This window comes from Hemibagrus wyckioides, linkage group LG13 (assembly GCF_019097595.1).
Source record: "Hemibagrus wyckioides isolate EC202008001 linkage group LG13, SWU_Hwy_1.0, whole genome shotgun sequence".
NCBI lineage: Eukaryota > Metazoa > Chordata > Actinopteri > Siluriformes > Bagridae > Hemibagrus > Hemibagrus wyckioides.
Genome location: NC_080722.1, coordinates 19,792,179 through 19,809,749, shown reverse-complemented (window position 1 = coordinate 19,809,749; position 17,571 = coordinate 19,792,179). Strand labels below are relative to the sequence as shown.

At 40.9% G+C, this 17,571-nt stretch overlaps 1 protein-coding gene across 2 annotated transcripts in view; it reads right to left on the bottom strand.

The window, feature by feature from the left end:
• The window catches only part of adam11 (ADAM metallopeptidase domain 11), a 37,231-nt gene that overhangs the window by 15,905 nt on the left and 3,755 nt on the right, over positions 1-17,571 (bottom strand). For both annotated transcript variants that reach the window (XM_058407158.1, XM_058407159.1), the window contains exons 3-15: positions 16,650-16,726; positions 14,797-14,863; positions 10,476-10,558; positions 9,070-9,133; positions 5,806-5,869; positions 5,360-5,469; positions 3,959-4,033; positions 3,814-3,885; positions 3,220-3,386; positions 2,514-2,598; positions 1,915-2,005; positions 899-950; positions 697-796 (exon numbers count right to left, since the gene is read on the bottom strand). In XM_058407158.1, the coding sequence (XP_058263141.1) occupies positions 697-796; positions 899-950; positions 1,915-2,005; positions 2,514-2,598; positions 3,220-3,386; positions 3,814-3,885; positions 3,959-4,033; positions 5,360-5,469; positions 5,806-5,869; positions 9,070-9,133; positions 10,476-10,558; positions 14,797-14,863; positions 16,650-16,726 (1,107 nt within the window). The remainder of the gene's footprint in view (positions 1-696; positions 797-898; positions 951-1,914; positions 2,006-2,513; positions 2,599-3,219; positions 3,387-3,813; positions 3,886-3,958; positions 4,034-5,359; positions 5,470-5,805; positions 5,870-9,069; positions 9,134-10,475; positions 10,559-14,796; positions 14,864-16,649; positions 16,727-17,571) is intronic.

The window sequence follows — 17,571 nt, the reverse complement described above, 5'->3', positions numbered from 1 at the left end:
CTACAGCAATGCTGGCAGCACTCATACGTCTATTTCCCAAAGACAACCTCCAGATATGACGCTGAGCACGTGCACTTAACTTCTTCTGGTGGACCATGGCGAGGCCTGTTCTGAGTGGAACCTGTCCTGTAAAACTGCTGTATGGTCTTGCCCACCATGCTGCAGCTCAGTTTCAGGGTCTTGGCAATCTTCTTATAGCCTAGGCCATCTTTATGTAGAGCAACAATTCTTTTTTTCAGATCCTCAGAGAGTTCTTAGCCATGAGGTGCCATGTTGAACTTCCAGTGACCAGTATGAGAGAGTGTGAGAGCGATAACACCAAATTTAACACACCTGCTCTCCATTCACACCTGAGACCTTGTAACACTAACGACATGTTACACATGACCCTGGGGAGGGTAAATGGCTAATTTGGACATTTCCACTTAGGGGTGTACTCACTTTTGTTGCCAGCAGTTTAGACATTAATGGCTGTGTGTTGAGTTATTTTGAGGGGACAGCAAATTGACACTGTTATACAGGCTGTACACTCACTACTTTACATTGTAGCAGAGTGTCATTTCTTCAGTGTTGCCACATGAAAAGATATAATAAAATATTTACAAAAATGTGAGGGGTGTGCTCACTTTTGTGAGATACTGTATGTTCAGTGTGCCCGGTGTGATGTTTGATATGATCTGATGTATGCGAACTGGCCTTAGTGGGTTTGTTGAACAGACAGCTGCCTCCTCCATCCTGCAAGAAGCGTACATACTCCTCCACACTGCAGCGGGAGAACTTCCTGGGCAGGTAGTACCTGACACATACAGAGAACACATGCATTTTCCGAAGCATATATACACACACAAACACACACACAGAATAACGAACACAGTCGCTGAAAGGACTCCTGACTTACCCTGTGTCCTCCATTATACAGCCAAGCCAAGGGTCTGGACACCTGCAGTCTCCTGTTACACACACATACACAAAGAAACATGAGTAAATAAGTCACCTTACTTCTAGATGATGTTTCCACCGAACTCAGATAAAAGTCTGACATCTGCAGACTGCCGATCCTGAGAAGGAATAACAAGTATTTGCCTGAAGAGTGGAACCAAAAAACCTAAAATGTATATTGTATAGTTCTTTTGCAATGGCTTGTACAAAAACCTGATCATCGTTCCAGATTGTTGAGTGACTCATCTGCTGTTTTTATTTGAGAACTGTTTTGGTGTACATTTGAGTGATAGCAGCATGCTTGGAAGTTAAAATGTGGAGCTCCTACACAAAATGTGTAAATATTGGCAGCTCTGTAACTGAACCCAACCTAAAAATATTGTCTGTAGCTCATGGAAAAAAAAAGAAAAAAATATCAGACAAATAAAGAATCATTTATTAGTACTTACTGTAAATATGCTTTTAGTGAACAATCACTTTTCAGTGATTTTAAAAGGCGAGTGTGTTTAGTGTGTTTTACCGGTGAGTGAGGAGTGTGTTTTACCGGTGAGTGAGGAGTGTGTTTTACCGGTGAGTGAGGAGTGTGTTTTACCGGTGAGTGAGGAGTGTGTTTTACCGGTGAGTGAGGAGTGTGTTTTACCGGTGAGTGAGGAGTGTGTTTTACCGGTGAGTGAGGAGTGTGTTTTACCGGTGAGTGAGGAGTGTGTTTTACCGGTGAGTGAGGAGTGTGTTTTACAGGTGAGTGAGGAGTGTGTTTTACCGGTGAGTGAGGAGTGTGTTTTACAGGTGACTGAGGAGTGTGTTTTACAGGTGAGTGAGGAGTGTGTTTTACAGGTGACTGAGGAGTGTGTTTTACAGGTGACTGAGGAGTGTGTTTTACAGGTGACTGAGGAGTGTGTTTTACAGGTGACTGAGGAGTGTGTTTTACAGGTGAGTGAGGAGTGTGTTTTACAGGTGACTGAGTGTGTGTCTCACCTGCAGTGGCACGGTCTTTATTCCACATCATGCCCAGATTCTGTCCCAAGCTCTGACACAGCGTGATGGCCATGGGTCCCACGTTTCCATACTGCACACAGTATAGTATATAAACAGCTGTGATACATTTCATTAACCTGGTTTGATTATGGATGCATTTGAATGTTCCCATCCAGACGTTCTATATAATTAACGTGATAAACATCCAAGATTTATTTTATAATGTAATTTCAAGCTGACTTTTATTTTACTTTAAAATTCTTTCATGCATGTACTGCTCTCTGAGCTCAAGTCGATCATTTTCCAAAGCTTCATCTTTTCCTCTGATATCTCTATCCAGCCTGAGCTGAAGCACTGCTTTATTTTAACTTATTGTCATATCAGTGCATTGCATTCTGAGTCTAGAGTTTGCACCAATAACTTAAAACAGTCACAGGGTCATGATAACTTGTAGATCCGACACTGACCCCTGGTGGACCCACAGGAGTTTCTCCAGATTTTCTTCACTGCTTACGTGTATGCAGTACATTGCATATGTACAGAACAGGAGTGTATGGTATTACAAAGAAATCAGAGGGAGTTAGTGCTGTTGGTCATACCTCATTGACTCCGCCTCCACGTGTAGGAGAACAGATGCCCCCGATGTACGCTGTACCACTTCGACTGCTTTGAAATGTGCGCCCTCTATAGGCACAGACACAAATGTGAAATTTCTCTAATCTGATTGGTCAGAAAGTGTTGATTAATTTAACTGAATCACATTAAATTATTATATTGATAAATTCTTTATCATGCAACATATGCATTATATTTTTTCTCTAAGCATAACGATTGAAGGTGCATTACAATGTGACACTTCTACATTTAATTTAATTTAATCAAACTTAAAATATATATATATATATAATGTTATGGCTGTCATGGTGTGTGTGTGTGTGTGTATATATATATATATATATATGTGTATATATATACACACACACCATGACAGCCATAACATTATATATATATATATTTTAAGTTTGATTAAATTACATACACACATATACACACACACACACACACACCCCATAACAGCCATAACATTATGAGCACTGACAGGTGAAGTTTATTTAAGTTTATTGACACTGATTATTTCCTGGTTCAGATAGAAAGGGATAGAAAGGTGTCAGAATACACAGTGCATGACATGTCAGGGCTGTTTTGGCAGCAAAAGGGGGACCAACACAATATTAGGCCATAATGTTATGCCTGATCAGTGTGTGTGTGTGTGTGTGTGTGTGTGTGTGTGTGTGTAAAACACACGAGAACAGGTGTGCTGCGTCACTCTTCTCTTTGATGTTCTCCCTCCTGTATTTCATAAAGTCACGCAGGGTCATCAGAGGGTCATCGCCTACGGAAACCATGTTCTGGGATGACCACGTCTCCATGGCGACAAGCACCAGCCTTGTGTTAAGTTGTTCTTTATAAATCTAAAAAAAAAAATGCCATCACTTTCATAACAGTATATAGCCTGAATGTCTGAAAACAGTACATTGTGTTCTGAATAGCTGAAAGCAGTACAGTGTATTCTGAATGTCTGAAAGCAGTACAGTCTGTTCTGATTGGCTGAGAGTAGTACAGTGTGCTCTGATTAGCTGAGAGCAGTACAGTCTTCTGACTGGCTGAAAGTAGTAAAGTGTGTTCTGATTAGCTGAGAGCAGTACATTCTGTTCTGAATAACTGAGTGCAGTATAATGTGTTCTGATTGGCTGAGAGCAGCACAGTGTGTCCTGATTAGCTGAGAACAGTACAGTGTTTAGACTGGCTGACAGCAGTAGTGTTTTGATTGGCTAAAATAAGTATGATCAGTAACACAGCAGCATGTTAACTGAGTCAGTAGCTGGTGTTTATACTCACTGCGTCGGCCATGTTGACGATGGCTTTCGCAAAATTGCGTGTTTGCGCAGTCGACCTGCGCATCTGCACAAACTGTGGAAAGAGAATGTGTCAGCATACTGCTGTTTAAACACACACACACACACATATTCTCTCTCTCTCTCACCAGGTCATAGTCATTCACCACTAGCAGCTCTATATATTTCGTCTCGGTCTGAACAGTACGCGGTGGCCTCCGGATCTGAAACAGCACACACACACACAAGATATAAGCTTCCTTATGACCTTCATGAAGCTAGCAGCCAAAATGTATGTCTGATTGAGAAAAGTTGCATCACGATTTGTCAGCATTTTGGAATTGATTGTGATACAGTGGAACAGGCTTGACCTCTTGAGTCATTTGATTGTATAATATGCTTATCAATAAAAAAGTAATACTTAATCATTCTTAAATATAACTACATTTCATGACAAACAAATTAACAGCTTTAATTATTAATTAGCCAATCTGTGTTTCTGATGATCAGTAACACACCTTTAGAAGGCGCAACACATTAACATTAGCTTGACTTTACTCCTCTGTGATTTGTATATTTCTATTTTTACTGAGCGGAAGGACAGAAGTTCTGAAAGATCACTGATCCAGTCTCTCCCGTCCTTGTGGATAGTCTTACTAATCCCGACCTTTTACTTCCAGCCAAACAACTTGACTCCTCTCTGCTCATATTCTACATATCTCATGAGTGCATTTATCTACAAAAAAGGAAGAGGTGGAGCCAAACAGTTCTGTTTCAGTTGTGGGTGGGGATCATTTCCGAGCTGAAAAACATTAACCAAGCATGACTTGTGTAAATTCGCCAGATCCACTATGTGGAAATATTGGATTCAAGAAGTCATCACTCTCCTCAGTTTGACACATTAAAGACTTAAACAGATTGATTTCTTTTAAAAGGATGAAGGATGTAAATATTCCTCCTAGAGCTGGAGCTTTGGCCAAAAGGCATCTACAATACTCTCAGGTCAGGAGAAACAAGACTCTATGGTCTGATTAGACCAAGGTGATTATATTTGCCTGAATCCCAAGCGTTATATCTAGAAGATATCAGGCAGTGCTCATTTCATGGCCTACAGTGAAGCATGGTGGTAGTAGCATCTTGTTTTACTAAAAAGAGACTATAGAAGGTTAGGAGGGGAATGAATGAAAGATGAGCCACACAAAGTGCAGTGACATTTCCGTCACAGATAGAGATAGTTAGACAGTGAGACAGAAAGAAGAGAGTGAGCGAGACAGACTGAAATATTAGACAGAAAAAGAAACAGTGATATACTGAGAGAGAGAGAGAGAGAGAGAGAGAGAGAGAGAGAGAGAGAGATACAGAGAAATTAATCTCCAAGTTTATTCTGCAGTATTTTGCTGATTGATGAGTAAAGATGGACAGTTTGGAATCCTTATGTAAACTTCTAAACTTCACACCCTGACGACTACATCATCACCTCAAGTTCAAACCTCTGCAGTTTAAACAGTTTTATCCTTAAACACACACACAGTTTCCTCACACACACACACCTGCCGTTTGACCCGTCTCAGACCATGTGTGAAAGTGGGTCCATCGCTCTCAGCAGAATCAGCTGTGACATCATCCATGGCTGAATCCGAGTCATTGGTAGTATTGCATTCTGCGATTGAGAAGATGGTCAGATGGATAGATGGAGAGAGGAAGAAAAAAAAAAACCACACAGTCATCACTTTCAGGCGATCAATAAAGGAACAGATTACTGCACAGTGATACAGAGAGAGAGAGAAAGAGAGAAAGAGGGGGGGGGGGCAGAAAGACAGAGACACAGAAACAGAGTGAGAGAGAGACTGTAAGAGAATGTGTGTGTGTCTGTGTGTGTTTAATGACATTATCCTGCTGTTCCACTTCACAATACTCAACATGAATTCTAATGTGTGTGTTGTGCGTGTGTGTATGTGCTTGTGTGTCTGCATGTGTGTGTGTGTGTGTATTTTACCGGGGCAGTGTGGTGCATTGAGCTGAAGGTCAGGCAGTCTGTACACAACGTGAGCATTTTGTCCCTGTAAATGCACACACACACTTGAAATGACTTAACATTACTGATACACACACACACACTAACACGTTCATATACACAACCAACTCCTCACACACACCTATACATACATGCATGCACACTGATGGACAGAGGTGGGTAGAGTATCCAAAATCTGTACTCAAGTAAAAGTACAAGTAGTTATAGAAATATGTACTCAAGTAAAAGTAACAATCGTAATAGTTACTTGAGTAAGAGTAAAAAAGTATCCAATGAAAAAACTACTCGAGTAGCTAGTTACTTCTGATCTGACTGATATGAAGCAAAAACCCAGAATTTCAAACTACATGGAGAGCTTTCATACACCTCTCCCATCCTCTTTGTTATATAAAACACAGGTTGAAGTAAAGTAGCCTATCTCAGTCCAGTGATGGCCACATTAACATTACTTGACCTGTCATTTGCAATAAAATCTCAAACACACCCAGGTGTTTTTCTAACAGTTAACTCTGTCATTATTTTCACATTCACACACAAACTTGTCAGCATCTGCATTTAAACAAGCTAACAGAGAACAAAAGAGAAGGTGTGTGTGTGTGTGTGCAGAGTATGTGTTTGTTATTATGTTTGTGTATGAACTTGTTTGTGTGTTTGCCCTTCAGTATGTGAATGTTTATTTTGTCATATGTTCTTTCTTGAACAATCAGTTTTACAGAATTTTACTGTGGACTGATCCTCGTTTTCTTGACTTGATTAGTTCTGCATAAACCTTAAGCTTGTTTGGTGAATCCTCTGATGAAATAATAATATATGCATTTTATAAGTACATGCATCCTTTAGGTAGGAATAAAATCAAATACAATCCCGTTTTTATTGTGTATGTGTTCTACACTTTGTTGGTGTCTGTATTTGTGTATAAATGCATGACGTCACAGTGTGCTGTTGATGTAGTTTTGTGGAAAATGGGTGTGAAATTGTCCAGATGTTTAGAATGAACGTTTGTTCATGAACCTGTGTTGTTTGTAGGGTTCACAAGATATTGCTTGCACGAGAGGACATTTGAAGAAAAACATTCGGACAGTGTGAGAATCTGGTATTAAAATAAGGTCAATCTGCCCATGATTACCAAATGATCATTAATAGGGTTCAAATAGACATAACTGTGACACTTACTGCTCCGTGTTTTTTCAGGTTGGAGCTGGAATTCTTGCACGCTGAGATGTCAGATGGTTTTGGTGAACACAGCATGCATCGCATTATGAAACTATTATTTTTGACATCTTGGAGTGAGAATGGACTGAACTTGAGGCCATGGGTGATCTGCCCCCGTTAACTCGCACACGTCTTCCTCTGCTTCAGCTTCATCATCATCCTCTAAACGCGCTAAACATAAGCGGGAGATCCGTAACAGCCTCTCGCGAAGCAGCCTCTCCAACGTCTCGCAAGACTTGCGAACAAGCCATATAAACTAATTATTTTAAAATCTCATTAATTATTAACATTTGACAGTAACGGAGGAACGCCGCCAAATGTAGCGAAGTAAAAGTAAAAATTTTTCACTAAAAATGTACTTGAGTAAGAGTAAAAGTACACATCTTTAAAAATACTCTAAAAGTACAATTACCCAAAAATTTACTCAAGTAAATGTAACGAAGTAAATGTAATTTGTTACTACCCACCTCTGCTGATGGAAGTACCACTAACACAATACCTGGTTATAGACACTGAACCACACACACACCTAAATCAATTTAAACAAATTACAGTATATAGCCAAAAGTATGCGCACCCCTGCCCAGCACACCCATATGTAAGAATCTTGTCCTGAATTTATTCCTCTAAGGCTTCCCACTAGATGTTGGAGCTTGGCTGTGGGAATTTGTGTTCATTCAGTTATAAGAACATTCATGAGATCAGACAATGATGTTGGGATGTCGAGAAGGCTCAAGATCCAGTTCATCCTAAAGATGTTTAGTGAGGATGAGTCAGTGTCAGGGTTCTGTGCAGGACACTCGAATTCTTCCACTCCAACCTAAACCTCCACACCATGTCTTCATGGAACTGCTTTATGCACAGGGGTATTGTCATGCTTGTCAATTCTATACATGCTATACAAATATGTTTCAGTCTTTGTGGCACCAGTTTGAGGAAGACATATGGGTATGATGGTCAGGGGTGCACATAATTTTGCCCATAAAGTGTATACAGACAATCAGACTATCCTTTTATCCATCCATCTAACTATCCATCCAACCATTCAGTTTATATTACACCCCACTCTCTATTCATCAGTCACATCAATCTACATTTCCATCAATCATCCAACCACCCATCCATCTTCCCATGTCTAACTGGATGGAGGTATAGGAGGTCAGGTGTAAGGTAAAGTTCTCTTCAGAACAGATGAGCAGTTTTAAAGTGCTGCTCCACATGTGATATATTATTCATCATTCATCCACTTACAGAGAGAGAGAGAGAGAGAGAGAGAGAGAGAGAGGAGCAACATGACAGTGATTTTAAATACTTCATGAAAACGGACCATTTAGTGCTGCAGAAAAGGAGGAAAGGGGGATGATGGGTAAAAGAGAGAGAGAGAGAGAGAGAGAGAGAGAGAGAGAGAGACAGAGAGACAGAGAGAGAGAGCAATAATGTGATGTTAAATACTTTATGAAAATGGACCAGTAAGTGCACAGAGAAAAAAGGGTGATGGGTAAAAAGGAAAGGAGGAGGAGAAATGAAGGTTTGAGAGAGGGAGAGAGAGAAAGAAAGAGAAAGAAAGAGAGAAGTCTAGAGGAAGTGGTATCGATTTGCTGGTCGTAGCGCACTGATGGAGCAGGGTGTGTATTACAGTGTACAGAAATGCTCAGCTCTCTCTTCTCAAGTACAGACATGACGACTCTGCAGTGCTGATAATCTAATAGTCTCTCTCTCTCCATCTCTGTCTCTCTCTCCCTCCCTCCCTCTCTCGATCCCTCGTTCACTCTTGGCACCATGGGATTGTGTATCAGCTGATTTCATTTTTATTTCCACACCGCAATGATAGAGACAGATTGAGTAACGCTCTGAATCCATCATAGGTGGACAGAGAGAGACAGAGGTCACAGTGATGGAGGGATTAACATTTCAGACAGATGATCGTTTCTGTAGACAGACAGATGATCACACACACACACACACACACACACACACACACACACACACACACACACACACACACACACTGACCTGCTCATCGACGTGTGGTACGGGTTCAATCCCATAAGAAAAGTTGCCATCTGAGAACATTCCCCTGTGTACACACACACACACAGGTTGCGAAAATGCCTTTGTTGTTAAGTAGCTTCATCACACAATGAAAAAATTAAACCACTCGCACCTTTCAGTGGAGTACGTTCATAAAAAAGAGGAAGTAAAAAACCCTCCTCAAAAATATATTTCTATAATAAAACCAGGTGTCACAATTACTGGCACCCCTAGAAATTCTTATGGAAGGATGACCTTGTTGCTATTCGTATTTCATTATACCCAAGTGTTTGGGATCGCATCCATGACTTCCTGTTTCAGTGGAGTGTAAATATGACATGAGACAAGACAGAAAATTCTTCATATTCATCTTTTAGTCACCCATAAACAAGGAGGAGTTTAGAGAACACACAAATGAACTAAGATTAAAGTGTGCAGTCTTTGTAAGAAACACCTACATGCCTGAACATTTTTTGTAAATAGTAAAATTAAACCAAACAGAGCTGTGGAAGTGGATGCGAGAGTGTTTTATCCCCACACACAGCAAGCAGGAGGTCAGAGAGGCAAAAGTTTCTCCAAGGATCAGGTTTGGGGGAAAATAAAGCAGCATGTTTAGATCATCCAATCTCCAAATCTACAATCAGATGCCAACTCCAGGTCAAAAAACTCCTGCCCAGAAGAAAGTCTTTTATTTCTTCTAAGCACAAACATAACAGCCTGGAGTTCACTAGACACTACTGGAACCATGCCTGGAGAGGAGATAAAAATAGAGCTTTTCTGGCAACAAACCCTAGAAGTGAAAGTGTAGAAAACTCTAACATTAGCATACTCATGAGAAATGGTGCTACGGTTTCCAATTTTTGCAGTCTAAAAGAATCACAGTTTCTGCTATCACTGCTAGCTACCATTTAAAAAACACACAACTTAGAAGAAAAAACTAAAATTATAACAAAATCCTAATTGACTTTTCCTTAAATTCTCATATACTATCAGTATCACATTGTCATTATAAGACGAGAGGGAAGGTAGCGCTCTGAGCCAAAAAATAAAAAAATTAACAAGTGTGTCAGTGTGCAGCTCAAGAACCACTGCAGTAAGGAATCTGACCAGCTAATTTTTTTTTTTTTTAGGAAAAGTGAAGTAAACGTCCGCTCATACACCATAACTAGATGCTGCAAAACTTCTACAGAAACAGTATCTCTCAGTGTGGGTGTGATTTCTGCCAATAGTCCTACCAAAACCCTAATATTTACACATCCATTGATACATTAATGGAGTCCTGGTGCAGGTTTGAGTGAAAATAAAAGAATAAAACCTGGAAAAAAAAAAAAAAAAAAAAAAAATAGAGGTCACCAGCATCACCTGTGTGTTGAAATATTTTTGCTCACCAGAGGCCATGGCAGGTGGCGAGAGCAACCCAGGAACCTTTTGCTCCTCTTACTGTGCCGTGATAATAACAGTGCTCTCCTCCCTGTAACACACACACACCCCATTATTTTTATCTATAGATTACACAGGAGCCAGTGATATTCGTCAGAAGATTCATCAGTTTAGATCTTTTTTTGAAAGTGGGACTAAATAAGCAAGGTTACTGAAGACAGAAAGTGTCTCCTATATCTGTACTGGCTGATCGATAAGCAAATAAAAAATGTGAACTATCCAATAGCATGTGTAATGCTTCAGCTGTAGGCTATGGGCTAAAATAAAAAAAACATCTGTATAGACCCTTGTGATAGCAGGGGCATGGTCAAGCATCAGAGAGGAGAGGAGGTGGAATGAACCAGCAGGTAAAGCAGGATGATTCTCACCCGTGTTTTACTACCGCCAGTCAACCGGTGAGAGACAGATAGAGAGAAGGAGCAAAAGTCTTCTACACCCTCACCCTATATATATACACATGCATACAAGTAGGCTGTTGGTAAGACACAGATGAGAATAGTCAAACATTACCTGCCAGTTCAACACGCTTCCTCTTTATCTGGCTGCATGTATTCAAAAGCAAAAAAAAATCTACATTTGATTTTAAAAAACATTAATTCCAACTGGGATACCACAATCAGCCAGAACTCCCAGAATTCCCAGTCAGTAACCATGCTCCTACACTCATGAACCCCTCACCAGCATTTTAAAATCTCACCTTGTTCTCACATTGCTTAACCTTTGTTTTTTTTACTGCTCCATTGGTCCTGGCAAACATAACACAAATCTTAGTAACTACATGGAGGTAGGTTCCAAATCACTCACCAGGGCCATGGAGGATCAGGGAAGAGCACAGAAACAGCTCTCTAGTCTCTAATTTCTCTCTAGAGAAACTCGGGCATCAGACACAATGGAATCAACAGGCAAGTCTCCATCTTTACCCACAAGGAAGTAGACCCAACCATGTGGCTTACTTTGGACTGGTAAGTTACTCAATGATGACATCAAAAATGACATTACTTGCAAAAGATTTTTCCTGCAATGTTCTCTTTATCATTTGTAACAGCTTCGAAATCTGATTTCTATTGCATCTCATGCTTAACATCACTTTAACTGTGACGGTACTACAATGGGCAAACAGCATCTGAAAGAGGTGTGGAAGAAAGTCTTTCTAAACATTTCAAAACCAACCTCACGAGGCAAGATCCAGTGGCAAAAGTAATACCTGGCTCAAGACCTTTAACACTCTTGCCACTAGCAGCAAGTAGCTTTTAAAAAGGTTCTTTATTCAGACATAAAATACCAATTCAGCTTGCGGTGATGAATCATCTATCCTCCACTCCTTTAGTGATCTCGCTATCTGCCTGGATGAACTTCAGGAGTTGTTGCTGGGAAGTCAGACTTCAAAAGGGTAATACCCATTACGTTACCATTAGTGTGGCACCCATTAGAGGATCTCCAGCAGCAACACCCGAGAGAACTTGAAGAATACTGTGAGCATCCTGGTCACCTTCTCAGAGAATGCCAGGACTCCAAAACCCATAGCAGAATTGACATTTGTACAATATCTGTTGGCATGAACTGCCAAGAGAATTCTTGACATTCATTCCTCATCAATTCAGGAGCATCTGTATATCTTAACATCTGCCTCTTTAAAATACTAAGCATCCCCACCACACAAATATCATAGACTGTGCAGATTCAGGACCTTGAAGAAGGTGTAGGGGGATCAGGAATGATCACCTGCATGCTATCATGTCATTTCTCCCTTAAAACAGAACCCCCATGATCATTTGGATGACCCTGGCATTGTTTCTTGGTCTGACTGCTTAAAGTCCTGCATTATTAGACTAAAAATCTGTACATTTGGTCCAAACAGTCCTAAGTGGAGATTCTAGTTAAATACAACAAACTATTGGAGTTGAAGCTGCTAAAGACACTGCTCTGACCCCACATTATCCCAAGGGTCAAGACAATAATCTCACCTAATAATTGTTAAGGTGCAATGTTTTCTAGGGGTTCACAAAATTTCTATTGTTTTATTAAAGAGCATAGCTGCTCCTTTACTCCAAAGGGAATATCCTTGTGGTTTAAAGTAGAACAAGCTGAGGAAGCTTTTTGAATCCTCTCTGTGGCCCCATTCTTAAACACCTGGATCTCCCAAATTAGAGAGAACCCACAAATATGCATACAATTGCTCTTTTCTTCATGAAAAGACAACTGGCATTCATTTGGCTACTAAAGGGTTGCATTACTGGTTAAAGGGGTTCAGTACCTATTTTCAACTCTTGAAAGAAAAAGAGGATGAGTCAGGCCTTTTAGAATCTCTGAGAGCTGCCCTGCTAACAAGCCCTCACTGACAAAACCTACTCCCCTTTTTTATCGGGTCAACCAGGGGAGAACCAGACCGACCAACAGAATGACCTGGGATGTGCACCATTTTCTTTCCTCTTGTTCTCAAGCAAAGACACAAGTGTCTCTCTATCTGCATGGAAACTCGACTCTCGACTCTCTGCCAGGACATCTATAATCCCACATTGTGGTGGATTTCATAACTGAGTTACTCTCTCTTCTGGATACAATATAAATATGATGAACAGATTCCCAAAAATTCCATACATCCTTCATGCAGGGATGATATCTGGGAGTATTGCACAAGCTTGCATACGTTTGTGCGTTTGTCCACTACTGCAGGAGGTGCTGTTTAAACTACAGGAAGAAGTTTGCCACTACTCAAAGTGATTCGACCATGCCTTTGTAACCGCCAATCACAGGTTTGTCAGAGTAGAGTGCTCATCCGTGGAGTTCACCCAACCGCAGTGTGCATGAGACAGCGAGCAAAGCCATTGCACGATGGTCGATTAATCCAAAATTACATCCTTCTGTTTGTGGAAGCCTCTATTTTTGAAACAGCAAAACACTTTTTTCAAAATAATGAAATGCTAAAAGATAAAACTGTAAAACTGCCCCTGTTGCTCGGGTAACCATGACAACCGACTATGTTCTCTCCCTCATTAATATTCATTACGGTGAGTTTAATACACATAATACACAACTACAGTGGGACGTGGTAGGTCAAACACCAGATGGAGATGAACACACAAACACACACAGATGGGGGTGTTGAATGGCCTTAAAGTGGACGCCCACACATACAAACTCTCTCTCTCACACACACACACAAAACTGTATGCATGTGTGAGAACATGCAGCATCACATTTCTCTCTGCACTTTCTCCTCCTTTTCACCCTCCCCAGGTCTCTGTATGCATCTGTATATCTGTCTGCACTCTCTATATGTCTTTCTATAGTGTATAAGCGTCAATGGAGGGGAAACTGCCTGTTGCCAGTCGTCATGGCAACAGCACTCTGATTGGCTGTTTGTATGTGCAAGGTGGAAAGAGAGAGCGGTTTTCCCAGAGTGCTTTGCTACACCGGCATGAGGGATTTTAGTAGCTTCTGCGCATGTTCCTGTTTGAAACAGTGTGTGTGTGTGTGTCAGACAGAGAAAGAGAGCAAGAGAGAGAAATGTGATAGATTATTAAATTCTTTACTGCATTCCATAATCTGAACTCACTGCTCTCTCTCTCTCTCTCTCTCTCATTTTCTCTGTCGGTCCGTCTCCTCCTTCCTGTCTCTCTCTCTTCATACAATCTGTCTTTCTGTCTCTTCCACCTGACTGTCTCTGTCTCTTAATTTGTCTCTCTTTCTCTCTGTCATTTTCACTCACTCTCTACCCCTCGTCTGCCTCTCTCTCTTTTCTCTCTTTCTCTCTGTTGATGTCTTTCATTGTCCATCTTATTTCCACATTTTCACTAAACAGCAGCAGTGTGTAGGAGTTAAAGTGTGTGAGTGTGTGTGTGTGCGTGTGTGGGTGTCCATCTGGTGTTTGACCTACCACATCCCACTGTATCTGTGTGTTAAACTCATCATGATGAATATTAATGAGGGAGAGTGTGTTACCATGGTTACATGAGATGTCCGTCACTGAATTATTACATATTACATAATAAAGTGAGACGAGACGAGACAAACACGAGAGAAGCAAAAACAGCAACGGCTTCAGAGTACATGCAAGAATATTTCTGGCTATCTGTGTGTGTGTTCGTGCATGTTCGTGTGTGTGTGTGTGTGTAAAAGAGCTAGTTAGCAGTTAGCGCACACTAAGCTATATGCTGTCCAAGGAAAACACACATGAACTGTAGCGCTACATTCTAAATAACTTTCCTCCAATTGCATTATAGGTAATACACTCCCTCTCCCACTCACACACACACAGCTTCTTCATACCTGATTATGAAATGGTATTCTGTCTTCGTCGAAATGTCTCTCCACGTAATCTGAAGACAAGAGATCACTACACACACACACACACACACACACACACAACGATCATAAACAGAACACATTTTCATACTTTATGATGTTTCAGCTTCCTCAGTTTCTTGCTAACATGCGTGAAAGCGGCTTTAGAGTCAGATTTTCTTTCTACAGAACACTACAGAATCCACAGCATGGTTATCGTGATAACCAGGAATTTAAGCATCAGGGCTGAGAGACTCGGTCCTGACCGATGGAGCCACACCCAGAGCAGACAGAGCAGGAACCCTGAGGTACCACGTTTACCTCAGAGTGCTAATGGAGATGTTCCACGCTCTACAGAGTGAGCGTGTGTTGATCAGTTACTCAGTATCCCCTAGTCTCTCTGAGCTCCTGACATCCTGATGGGTTTACACCTCACTGATCACAAGCTTCTGGATCTAATGGGGCTTAAACAACTATTGCTCAATTTGTACAGGGGGAATCAGAGTCAAATTGATTTTTTTGATTCGTTTGCTATTTGTTTTGGTTTGTTTTCTCATTGCACTTTTTAGAAAATGGCTTTTGATAAATGAATCAATATCTAAAGAAATAAGTAGTTTAAAACATTCTCTCTAAGCATATATTTCCTTTTTTGCTTATTTGACAGCAAAAATAAAACTAAAGCTCTGTTCTTCGACTCGGATCCGCTCATGCAGCATTTGATTTGCTTCCTGCAGTGGGTCAATTCCGAGTTGAATCACATTCTCACTGTGAACATAGCAAGATAAGCTGCCAAGACGTTTTTGGACCCAGATTGAGGGATCTCCCCTACCTAAAAAACTGCAGTGAGGTGAAGAACACATCAGGATTCTGCTTAAAGGGTTAACACACCCTTACTGACACTCTGAACTGGTGAATCAGTTTCGTTTAACTAGCATTTGAACACTGCGCAACCACCTTAACATTAAATTTTTTAATTTTTTCGCACACTTACTCCTATGAACATAGGTGTGTCTTCGCTGTGTTCAGTAATGTAGCAGAGACCCTGCAGCGGATAGTGAGGACAGCTCACTACATCAGAACATCAGAGTCTCTCTTTCCTCCGTCAAGGACATTTACTGCACACGATGCATCCGCAAAGCCAACAGCATTGTGGATGACCACACACATCTCTCACACACACACTCATCACTCTCCTGCCGTCTGGAAAAAGTTATTGAAGAATTTTGGCCTCACAACCAGACCATGTAACAGTTTCTTCCCTGTAGCCATCAGACTCCTTAACACTCAGGGACTGGACTGACACACACACACACTCAACTGTCTGCAATTTTTGTACATCAGACTTTTCTATTTTCTTAAATGCTGCTTCATACTGAATTTTTTCTGCTACAACTGTTTTGCACATCAAACAGACTGTATACTGGTCAGCACAACCTAAATGTGTATCTGTCTTGTAGTTTATTGTATTGTCTGTTTGCACTGTCTCTAGTCCTGCACTGTCTTCTGTCTTGCATTGTTTGCACGAGGTTGCTCACATGCATATTATGTCAATAGGTCAATTTTCTTTATACTTTTTAGCTCCAGTTCTGTGATGTTTTATGTAGCTCTGTCTTTTATGTAGCACCAGGGTCCTTGAGGAATGTTGTTTCATTTCTCTGTGTGCTGTTTTAGCTATATATGGTTAAAACTGACAGTAAAAGCTTGAATTGACTTGAGAGACTGAACATTTTAAATCATGCCAGAAACAAGCAATAACAGTAAAGCTGAGTTTATTATTATTTTTAATTCATAGTGAGAGGGAAAAGGAATAAAAGGTGTGTGTGTGTGTGTGTACTTACTGGTTGAGCTCGAGGTCCAAAATAAATGACGTCCCAAACGCCTTCACCAGGAATGATAGCTGAGCAAGATGAACCGGCTGAGACGCACACAAAGGTATCTTGTTACACACATACCTCTATAAATATAAAAATACATACATATATACAATAATACATACTCTGTGTGTGTGTGTGTGTGTGTGTGTGTGTGTGTTTCAACTGATCATAGCACAGCAGTACAGAGTTACAGAGTCATAGTGATACATCATCACAGCACTACACACAAACTCTGAGAGGAGGACACAGTGAAGGGCACAACTCCAGTGGCGTCACTTCAGTCTCCGCAGGTAACATCACCTTCTCTCTCTCACACACACACAGCTAGCTTTCTTGACTGCTCTGACCGCGACAACCTCCACAAACACACACACAGGCAGCGATGAAGGTGGAGGTAGAGGTGGAGATAGAGATGAAGGTAGAGATGGAGGTGAAAATTGAGGTAGAGATGGAGGTAGAGATGGAAGTAGAGGTAGAGATGGGGGGGGGATTGAAGTAAAGGTAGAGATGGAGGTAAAAATGGTGGTAGAAGTAGAGATAAAGGGAGAGATGGAGGTAGAGACGGAGGTGAAAATGGAAGTAGAGAAGGATGTGAAAATGGAGGTAGAGTTAGAGATGGCGTTAGAGATGGAGGTGAAATGCAGGTAGAGATAGAGGTGAAAATGAAGGTAAAAATGGAGGTGAACATGGAGGTAGAGGTAGAGATGGCGTTAGAGATGGAGGTGAAATGCAGGTAGAGATAGAGGTGAAAATGAAGGTAAAAATGGAGGTGAAAATGGAGGTAGAGGTAGAGATGAAGGTGAAAATGAAGGTAGAGGTGAAAATGAAGTTAGAGATAGTGATGGAGGTGAAAATGGAAGTAAAGGTAGAGATGGAGGTAGACATG